The following is a 12,018-nucleotide window of genomic DNA, read 5'->3' on the forward strand; positions in this document are numbered from 1 at the left end:
TAATTATTTATTAATTAGTTGTTATATATAAATACAGATATATATAAATACGGTATATATAAATACAGGTAAATATAAGTATATACAAATATATATAAAACCGACATATATCATACTGATATATATACACAAAAATCAGTATTTATTTTTTTTAAATAATATAATGATACGTATTTAAACATGAAAGGTACCAGATTTAGTTTTATATCACCATCTACTATATTAGATTGGTACTTCCTGTCTCAAAATTATATTTCATGTCTTTATCATCAGTACAAATCATATGATAAGCTAATTCGATTTTATCTGATTGTATTTGATTTTTCTGTTCTTAATATTGTCTGATTGAGAAACTGATACCACGTCCCATATAATATTGATCAATTCAGCTGGCATACAATTCATTCAACCTACTACTACTCATATCAATCATACAAAGTCCATTACAACCCTAAGTTTAATCGAATAAAAAAAAGAAAGGAAGAGCAGATACTGTCCTGTACGTGAGCATTCTTCCTCAAAACTTGAATTCAAAACCAATTTCAAAAATGAGAATTGCATAAGTGTTAGGATTACTCAATGAAAACTGTCTGCGAAGTTTTAATTTCCAATTATTCCTATCGATTCCAAATTTTACAGTCAAAGTTATTTTACATAAAAGTCAAACTGGTTGTTCATCACGAAATTTGATTTCAGTTGGAGGTTTTAGGTTCAATCGAAGTTACAGAGAGTTTCTAAAGAAGGTTTAGAGTATAATTGATGTTGAAAATTTTGTCTAAAAATTGATGGAAGATCGAATTTGATAATAGGTTTTATTTTGTTTTTGCGTCAACAGCAGGTAACAAACTTTTATTATTAATTTTGTTTTTCTATTATTACAATCACTAAATATTGACGAATTCTAATTAGTTGAGGAACCTAAAAATTGTTTTGTAATTGATTTCATCTATGGGTTCGTTCCTCTGGTCGATTGAGTGGTGGAAGAAGAAGAACAGATGAGTATTAGGTTACAAACTTATAAATCGGATATAAAACAGAAATTAGTAATCAAAGTAGATGGTTAAGGTGTATTGCGGGTATTCAGGAGGTCTCGAGTTCAATCCCTGCTGGTGGCAGTTTTTTTTTTCAAGAACACTTTTGAGGTAGCTATCTTATTTTAGTATGATTATTTCCTTATTATTATTATTATTATTATTATTATTATTATTATTATTATTATTATTATTATTATTATTATTATTATTATTATTATTATTATTATTATTATTATTATTATTATTATTATTATTATTATTATTATTATTGTTGTTATTATTATTATTATTATTAGTATTATTATTATTATTATGTATTAGTTTTATTATCAATAGCAATATTATTATTAGGTATTATGAATATTATCATTTTTATTATTACCATTATTATTTATTATTAATATCGTTACAATTATTAGTATTATAATTATCATTATTATTACTAATATAAGTATCATGGTAAAGATTATCACTTATTCATAATTATTATAATTATAGTTACAAACCTGATTATGTATATTATTATAAAAATAATAAAATTTATTATTAGTTTCATCAAAATTTAAAACTTGTATCATTATATAATTAATGATAATATTATTATTATTATTATTATTATTATTATTATTATTATTATTATTATTATTATTATTATTATTATTATTATTATTATTTTTATTATTATTATTATTATTATTATCATTATTATTATTACTAGCATTATAATTATTAGTAGTATTAAAATTATCATTATAAGTATCATAATCATTATTATTATTATCATCATTATAAGTAGTATTATCTATATTATAATGATTATTATTGTTATGAAATTACAAAAATCATTATCATAACAATCATCAAAAGTAAAATTAATATTTTTACGATATCATTATTATTATCATTAATAGAATTAATAACATTATTATCTTTATTAGTAATATTAAGTATTATATTGTTATCATTTTTTTTACCATTATTAATATTATATTAGTATTATTATAATAACTATATCTTAACAAACAAACGATATATATATATATATATATATATATATATATATATATATATATATATATATATATATATATATATATATATATATATATATATACACTACTAATATAAAAAGTATATAACTAATAAACTTATAAATATATTTGTTCGATTACCATTATGTATATTAATAAATATACAAATGATATAGATTCGTGAATCCGAGGCTAACCTTGCACTTGTTAAATGACGTTATATGTATTTTTACTACGAAATACAGTATGGTGAGTTTCATTACTCCCATTTTAAATGCTTTTGCAATATATATTTTTGGGACTGAGAATACATGAGCAATTTTTATAAATGTTTTACGAAATAGATACAAGTAATCGAAACTGCATTATATGGTTGAACGATCGAAGCCGAATATGCCCCTTTTTGCTTGGTAGCCTAAGAATTAGGGAACATCACTAATTTTGAGAATTAGTGCACGCCTAATTGACGCGAATCCTAAAGATAGATCTGTTGGTCCTAACGAACCCCATCCAAAGTACCGGATGCTTTAGTACTTCGATGTTGATTTATCATGTTCGAAGGATTTCCCGAAATGATAGGGGATATTCTTATATGCATCTAGTTAATGTCGGTTACCAGGTGTTCACCATATGAATAATTTTTGTCTCTATGCATGGGATGTATATTTATGAGAACTGGAAATGAAATTCTTGTGGTCTATTAAAATGATGAAAATTAATGATTATGATAAACTAATGAACTCACCAACCTTTTGGTTGACACTTTAAAGCATGTTTATTCTCAGGTATTAAAGAAATCTTCCGCTGTGTATTTGCTCATCTTAGAGATATTTCTTGGAGTCATTCATGACATGTTTCAAAAGACGTTAGATTCGAGTCGTTGCGTTCATCAAGATTATTATTAAGTCAATTATAGTTAGATATATTATGAAATGGTATGCCTGCCGTCAACTTTTGATGTAATGAGAGATTGTCTTTTCAAAAACGAATACAATGTTTGTAAAATGTATCATATAGAGGTCAAGTACCTCGCGATGTAATCAATTGTTGTGAATCGTTTATAATCGATATGGACTTCGTCCGGATGGATTAGGACGGGTCTCTACAATCTGGAATTAGCTGCAGTAGTGTTTGCATTAAAATTGTGGAGACACTACTTGTATGGAACGAAGTGTACAATCTACACAGATCACAAGAGTTTTAAATATTTGTTTAATCAAAAAGAGCCAAACATGAGACAACGACGTTGGATGGAGTTAGTAAGCGATTATGATTGTGAAATCCTTTACCATCCAGGAAAGGCAAATGTAGTGGCAGATGCCTTGAGTCGAAAGGAGAGAACTGAGATGATTAAAGTTAGGGCAATGAGGATTGACTTGACTTTAGATTTAAATAACAAAATTAGAGAGGTACAACAAGTGGTTGTTCAAAAAGGAAGTCTTAATAAAGAGAGAATGAAAGGTCAATTCAAACTACTTGAAGATGCCAGTGATGGAATCAAAAGGTTCAGAAGAAGAATTTGGATTCCTAAACACGGAGACCTTAGAGAAATTATCTTAAGTGAAGCTCATAAGTCCAAATATTCAATACATCTTGGAGGCACTAAAATGTACAAGGACTTAAAGTTAATGTATTGGTGGCCAGGAATGAAGAAGTCAATTGGAGATTTTGTTAAGAGATGTCACACATGTCTCCAGGTCAAAGTCGAACACAAAAAGCCATATGGTAGTTTACAATCTTTAGAGATTACTGTTTGGAAATGAGATCATATTACAATGGATTTTGTTGTGAGACTACCTAAAACTCAAAAGAGTCATGATGCTATATGGGTAATTGTTGATAGATTAACCAAATCAGCACATTTCTTACCCATAAGAGAAACATATACCTTGGAGAGACTAGCAAGGTTATATGTTAACGAAATAGTGAGTCGACATGGTATACCCCTATCAATTGTGTCTGATAGAGATAAAAGATTCACATCAACATTTTGGCGAAGTTTTCAGAAGGAGATGGGTACTCGTGTTAACTTAAATACCGCATATCATCCACAAACTGACGGGCAAACTAAAAGGACTATACAGACCCTAGAAGACATGCTTAGGTCTTGTGTAGTTGACTTTGGAGGTAGTTGGGATGATCATTTACCATTAGTTGAATTTGCCTATAACAACAGTTATCATTCCAGTATCAAAATGGCAACCTTTGAAGCTTTATATGGTAGAAAATGTAGAACGCCATTATGTTGGATTGAGGTTGGACAAAAGCAAATGGCTGGACTAGAGATTGTGTAAAAAATAACTGATAAAGTTGTTCAGATTCGAGATAGAATTAAATCCGCACAAGATCGTCAAAAGTTTTATACAGACAGAAGAAGAAAACCGATTGAATTTAATAAGGGTGATAACGTTATGTTAAAGATAGCACCATGGAAAGGAGTGGTCAGATTTGGCAAAAGAGGAAAACTAAGTCCTCGTTATATAGGACCATTTGCAATTACCGAGAGGATTGGTAATGTCGCCTATAAACATAGTCTTCCTAGAGAACTACAAGGGATACACGACACATTTCACGTGTCAAACCTCAAGAAGTGTATTATAGATGAGTCAGCAATAATTCCATTAGAAGAATTAAGTGTTGACGAAAATCTTAGTTTTATAGAACAACCTGAAGCAATTGTGGATAGGAAAGTTAAACAACTTAGGAATAAGTCTATTCCTTTGGTCAAAGTCTAATGGCGATATCATCATGGTTCAGAAGCTACCTGGGAACCTAAAGATGAAATGAGATCAAAATTTCCCTACCTATTTGATTGACTGAATTTCGAGGACGAAATTCTTGTAAGGTGGATAGATTTGTAACACACATAGTAATAATTAATAATAAATGGATAATAATAATTTAAATATATAATTATTGTAAAATAATAAATAATATTATGACAAAAATTTATGTAACGATTTTTAGTTGACAAGTTAGCAAATTAATTTATATTACATGTATTATTAAAGAATTTTCATATTATATAATTGCATGCAGAAGCTTCTCTTATTTATGATACATATCCTAGTAATGACTAAGCTAAGTGACTAAGCTACTTACAATTTAGTGACTATTATCCTTAATTGCAAAGGATTCACCATGGTGATAACACACATCATAGTCTAGGAAGTAGCTATGCTGAGTCCATACTTAAATTTCTAGTATAAATAGCATCGTAGTTAAAATGTAAACTCACACTCAAAACTTAAAAGAAAAGAATGCATATATACTACCAATTCACCATCTACACACATCAAGGCTTGCAAACAAGTATACTTTCTTTCTTATTGAATTATTACCATTATTTTTATTCTTATATTTATATATCATCACTATTGTCGTTGTTATAATCATATTATTATTCCTATATACTAATTGTCACGCCGATTTTGGTCGTTTTGGCCCAAACCACGCCCAAATTTTGGCCAAAACGACATCTGGTGGCCTATATAAAAAAAAAACACCGCGTTTCTTCTCTCTCTCCCCTCTCTGCACTCCTGTTCGCGATTCTTCTTGAAATCTATGGTTTTCCCAATTCATTTGCGGTTGGATTTTTGGGGTTTCGTTGGTAAAGAATCGGATTATCATAATCGCGTAGTTTGTGGTCTCGATTTAACCCTAGGGTTTGATTTTCTTGCGGTGCTGTCGGAGGTGATGTTATCGTGCCGGTAGCATAAACGGCATCATAGCACTTGCGATGTGATATCTGAGTGTTTGCTTAGGGCTTGATTTTGTTGCGGTGTCGTTGGAGGTGGCGTTTATGGTTGTCGTTGCGGCTGTCGCTGGTAGCATTAACGACATCGCAATTTGTTGAAAGTGTATTCGGTTTACTGATGGAACCGCGCCCGAATCAATTGTGTAGTCCATAAACAGATTCAGGTATGTTCCTTCTTCTTCACTCTTTTTTCGTTTCTTTGGTTTTCTTTTCGAATTTCGACTACGGTCATAAGGGTTTTAATGTTTCGTTTGCTAATTCCTATTCAATTGTTGTTGTTTATTATCTGAAGTTCCTATATTTGTTTCAAATTTTATATGCTAATGTTTCTAAGAAGTTCAATTAAGTTTTTACTTATTTTATGTTGAATTACAACATTTGTCCAGGAGAGGCATTTTTGGGTTACAAGGGATTTAGAAAAATATGTTTACATCTTGGCGTGGCAACCTCCATATTGCAGCCATGGTGATCCGATTTTTCTCACATGACTTTATGCAAATAAATGAACTTGATTGCTTCTTAGTTTTTGTTGTTTTGGCTCGATATTGTTCGTTGGTTCATGTGTATTTTATGAAAAGATAAAAAGGCGATGATGATCAATTTTGAGCGATATGGGTGCTTCCAGAGAAAAAAGAATCGTATATTGGCGGGGCAATCTGCATATTGCAGCCACATCGATGATAATCAATTTGGGCAATATGGCTGTATCATTCAGAATAAATTGAATCGTATACTGGCGGGGCAAACTGCAGATTGCAGCCATACGATTTGATGCTTTCTTATTTGAGTTTATACATCGATCTGAGCCTCGATTTCTCTGCTTATTATTATAAGTTCTTATTGTTTTTTGGATGTATAATATGACCCTTATTTCTCTTCCTTTTTCCCTTTTCAAAATTACGTTACTATTGCTATTATTACTGACTAATCGATCAAGTGAAGGAGGCATCAGAAGTGATGGTACTTTTTTTATGATAGGTATGCTCATTTTCATAATATAAAGAATATTTCATATTAGTTAGTTAGTAGTCGTGTCAATATACGGTTATCGTCATTATCATTTATGTGTTCAATTGCAGATTGAAAGGCAAGTCGGTTTGGTACTGGCTACAACAGTTTTTTATAATTATATTAAATTGCTATACTAACGAAGTCGAGTATTCTTTGCAACAGCAAATCGGTTGCCACGGAAAACAGTCTGCATTCAAACATACATAAGTTTTTTAAATTTGCTAATATTGATTACTTTATACTTTAATAGATAAATTATCAGATTTATGCCAACCACAATCATGATGGCAAACGATTTGAGGTAATGTTAATTGACGTAATGACATGTAACAAAGGACCAAAGAACAATTTGAGGTAATGGCATGTAACTCTTCTTTTCATTTCAGAAAGATGGGTTGATTCCAAAGGCGTAATATTTGCTTTTACATCATACACAGATGACTAACACATATATGCATGCTCTACACTGTTGCAAAATGGAACAACAAACTGAACTGCTGTGAATCTCGAGGCTACAGCCCGACGACAAATTAAAGATGATAGAGGCCATAGATTTGTATACAGTAAGGAATTTTTTCCCCATTTGCTATATTATATTGGTAAGTTATAGTAAAATGACAAGTAGAAAAAGGGAAAAAAATGTTTATGGGAATGTGCCTGCTGATGTCTTGATTTCTTTTAGGCCTACTATTGTTATCGTTAAGCTAACGGCTAAGACACATACATTATGTCCAACAAATCAGGTGAAGCCATTGGGTTGCTCGATGTCTGCATCAGTGGAGTTATTTCAACTTCTTGGAGTCTAACATTAACTGTGGCTGGCTTGTTTCTGCCTTTTTTTGTTTTGTTTTGTTTTATTTTTAGATTTTTTTTGTGTGTTGACAATGATTCCTTGGTCTTTTTTATGTTTCTAAATATACATGTTCTTTTTGTTTATTTTTTTTGTTTTTTTCTAAAACTCTACTTTTGTCAAAACATGAATTGTTGTAGTAGAAGGATGAAAATTAGATACTTGAAAGCACATTGAGGATGCAAAGGAGACTGCACTTGATGTCGACATGGCTTTGGTATGTTGAAAACCTATGTTATAGAATCTTATGCTTTCTTATAATAAATGGATGGGTTCTTTACAAAGCAGCGTTTTCTGCGGTTCATTATGCGCAGTGTCTTCTAATGGTATGTAACATATACTGATTACTAAAGTTATGTTCGAGTATTGTGCACATGTGTCGTTAATAAAAAGTGTCTTAGGAGTCAGTTAAGTTTGTTTTGCTAAGTTCATGTATCGGTTTTGTTTCTTTGATTTGCAGAACAGCTAGAACGAGAAGTAGATATTCTCGACCTTTCTATCGTGTTGCCTAGATGATGACAAACTGAAGTGCTTATTAATTGTAAAAAGATTAGATTCCACCCTTTCAGAAAAAACAACATATATTGCTTCACATATTGATTGTGGGTATAATATGAGGCTTTTTTCCGTTTATATTTTTTTTAATCATCTTATTGTTCATTAGTGCAAGCAAATTACATTAATGTTGTGCATATATATGTTTGTATCTTACAAAGTTACCTATATTTGTTGTTAACATACTGACAAGTTTTGGAATTTGTACATTAATGTGCACGAAACATAATCTATCATTTTGCAGATTCAAATCATGGAAGCTCCAAGAGATTGTTGGTGCCCCTCAGGACTATTGTTGCTCAATATTGATTTCGTCCTTGAACTGGAGCCTGTATATATGTACCGTAACTGGATATGTTATTACTCCTGTTTGTAAGTAGTAGCCAAAGACAACCAGACATAACCGCCGCAACGCGCGGTTGAATAGTTTTCTAGTTACTACTATTAACATTTTTAACAATTTAAATATGATGGTGAATTATGATAGTGAAACGTATAATAACTAAATTATCTATGTATATGTTGAATTGATAAATCAGAAATATCATAGCCTAAACTATCGAGGTGAGTTTCGTGTTATTTTCAAAAACTGGGATATATACGATATATTACGTGATTACATGGCTAAATGTTTAATTGCATTTAAATAGCATGGATATTGTTTTTATGCATATTTATGCCATGCTATTCGACGGGTAACCATGAGCTGAAACGTAATGGTTGTTGGCTCATAAATATATGTAAGGATATAAAAAGCCAAAACGTAACGGTCTTTGGCTCACGTATATAAATAAAGGCACGACTAGTACACAAGCGGCCACTTGTCGTATGAAATCGATGCAGAAACCTGGTTAACCCAGTTCGACAGAGATCTCGCTATGTTTTTATATGTTGCATTTTACTTCATGAGTGCATATTATATATGATATTTTGTACACAAACACACGAAATCACTAATCCTTTAGGCTTACGTATGTACGCGTATATCTCAGGACACCCCTAGATGGCTCGTGGAAATGGAAATCGTAGGACCAGATGGCACCCGAAGACTTGTTGTTTTATTTTAGTATGTTATAGACTAGTCAAAATAATGTAACGCTTCCGTTGTATTGTAAAAACGTTTGTATCATAAATAAAAAGTTGTCCTTTTGTTGAAATAATACCGAGCGTCATAACATCCAACACTTTAATGATCTTTGTGATATCTACAAAAACAAGGATGTCACCGATGATGCTTTTAAGTTAAGGGCATTCCCCTTTACACTTCAAGGAGAAGCAAAAGTTTGGTTAAGGAGCTTACCATCCGATTCCATAAGAACTTTTCAAGATTTAACCAATGAGTTTATCAATCACTTCTTCCCACTGTCAAAAGTAGAATGACTTCGAATGGAGATTAATGGGTTCACCCAACGGGTGATAAATCTTTGTATGATGCGTGGGTACGAATCAAGAAAATGTTAAGAGCTTGCCCACCGCACGGTTTGATGAAGAAGGAGTACATCAACACATTCTACCGCAGTACTAATGCTTTGACGAAGCAATATCTTGATTCTTCATCTGGTGGGGTATTTATGTATAAATCACCAAATGCAGCCGAAATCTTATTGGAAGACATCTCGGTTAACACATATGAATGGGCACCTTCATCGCGAGATTTGACAAGGAAAAGTGTAGCACAAATCGAGAGTGATAATGGGCAAGTGTCGCTTGCGAGCTTGAACAATCAATTTCAAACGTATGGGAAAGAGTTGAAAAAGCTTCAACAAACGATAGTCGCAATGCAAGTAGGTTGTCAACGATGCGAGGGTCCACATCTCACGAAAAATTGTTTTCAAATTACTCAATGCAATCATGTTGATCTAGATGACATTCCCAAGAATTCTGATGCTCATGTGAACTACGTGAGTAATCAAAACTATTAACGAGGAGGAACATCAAACCAAGGCTACTACAATCCTAATCATAAACAAGTGTCATTCAACAACCAAACCAATACACCGCCCGAATTTGCAAACCAAAACCAAGGTTACAACAACAACTATAACCAAAACCGGAACAACAAATTTCAATACCAAAACCAACAACCTTACAACAATCAACCTTATAACAACCAAGCTAATTCGAATTATCAAAACAACCAAGGTTATAGCCAACCTTAAAATAACCAAGGTTACAATCAACAACCTTAACAAAACATTCAACAATCCCAACCTTCGAAGAGTTTAGAAGAAATCATGCCAAACTATATTAAGAAGGTAGAATCAACCGAAGCTTTCCTAACAAAAGAAAATGAACTTTTGAAGCAACAAATATGACACCAACTAGCCTCATTCAAAAATCTTAGGAGCACCGTTGGGAGACTTTCAAATCAAGTTGCTGAAAGAGCACAAAGAACTTCACCTTCAAACACTCAAGTTAACCCAAACAACAACTACATCAACAACAACAACTGAAACAACCAACACCCCCAACACAACCAACAAAACCAAAACCGCAATAACATGAGAGTTATTCCTAATGAGAGCAACACTACTAATCCAAACCACAATCAAGCGAGTTCATCAAACCCAACAATACTTATGCTCAAGTGAACTCGATAGATTCAACCGAAGAGGATCAACCCGAATTTCCTCAAGTTTTCACGTCCGACGTTGAAGGGGACAAGTTTAAATTCGATGAAGCGTTGTAAATCGATACGATAGATTATGGGGTATTCAAGTTTTCGAAGGATTCGGACGATGCAATGTTCATTCCCTATCAAGTTAAAAGTGTAATGTCCATGGAGGCTATCGAGTCGACATGCAAGGAACTAAAGGGTGATTTTTAGCGAATAAAATTGGGAAAGGTTGAGAAAGAGAAAAAGGTCGAAACTTTATTGAATGCAAATGAGCAAAATAACGAGGTCGAGGTTCTTACTACATCAACCGAAGAGAAAAATGAAACCCTGATCTCACATCCTCAACCATAACCTCCTACACATCTAAAGGATGTGGATTGTAAGTCAACTTTAACCGACAAAGAAAACATTTATGTTAAACTCCCTTTGGCGGAGGTGCTTGAGAATATGCCCAATTATGGGAAATTTTTGAAGACACTTATGTCCAAAAAAGGAGATGTTGAGCAAGTATCCACCGCTTTCTTGAAAAAGGAGTGTGATGGGATTTTAAAAAAATGTAACCTACCACCAAAAATAGGTGATTGCGGACATTTCCTTATCCCATGTAATGTGAACGGGTCGGAGATGCTTACATCTTTAGCCGACTCGGGGGCAAGTATCAACTTCATGCCCTACTCAATTTACAAAAGGTTAGGCTTTGGTGACCTTTCGCCCACTACAATGGGAGTAAAATTAATTGATCAATCAATTAGCTCTAGTGTGGGGATTGCCGAAGACTTAATTGTTAAGGTGAGGGACATGGAATTTCCAATTGATTTTGTCATTGTCGATATAAAGAAAGACCCGCTTGTACCCCTTGTTTTGGGAAGGCCATTTTTGGAAACCGCGGATTCTTTCTTTGACTTTAGAACCGTGAAATTGACTCTTAGAGACAAGGGGAAATGCAAGAGCATATGAACCAAACGTGTTAAAGCACCATCAATACCATTGACCACACCACAAGTTGTTGCTAGTATGCAATGCATCACAAGCACAAAGCAAGTTGGTTCACCAACTAAAGGTGGCAGGGGATTGACCAAGGGAACTCAAGGTAAACCCAAAGATCAAAATGACGTTGTTGACAAGTCCATGAGAAAATTGTTTGGGCGGGTGCATCGGGCTTC

At 32.6% G+C, this 12,018-nt stretch overlaps 1 protein-coding gene across 1 annotated transcript; it reads left to right on the forward strand.

The window, feature by feature from the left end:
• The first annotated feature begins 11,302 nt into the window (after positions 1 to 11,302).
• LOC139841897 (uncharacterized) lies at positions 11,303 to 11,812 on the forward strand. The gene has a single exon (XM_071832084.1). The coding sequence runs from the start codon at positions 11,303 to 11,305 to the stop codon at positions 11,810 to 11,812; it is 510 nt and encodes a 169-aa protein (XP_071688185.1).
• The last annotated feature ends 206 nt before the right edge of the window (positions 11,813 to 12,018 follow it).

This window comes from Rutidosis leptorrhynchoides, chromosome 4, assembly GCF_046630445.1.
Source record: "Rutidosis leptorrhynchoides isolate AG116_Rl617_1_P2 chromosome 4, CSIRO_AGI_Rlap_v1, whole genome shotgun sequence".
NCBI classification, from domain to species: domain Eukaryota; kingdom Viridiplantae; phylum Streptophyta; class Magnoliopsida; order Asterales; family Asteraceae; genus Rutidosis; species Rutidosis leptorrhynchoides.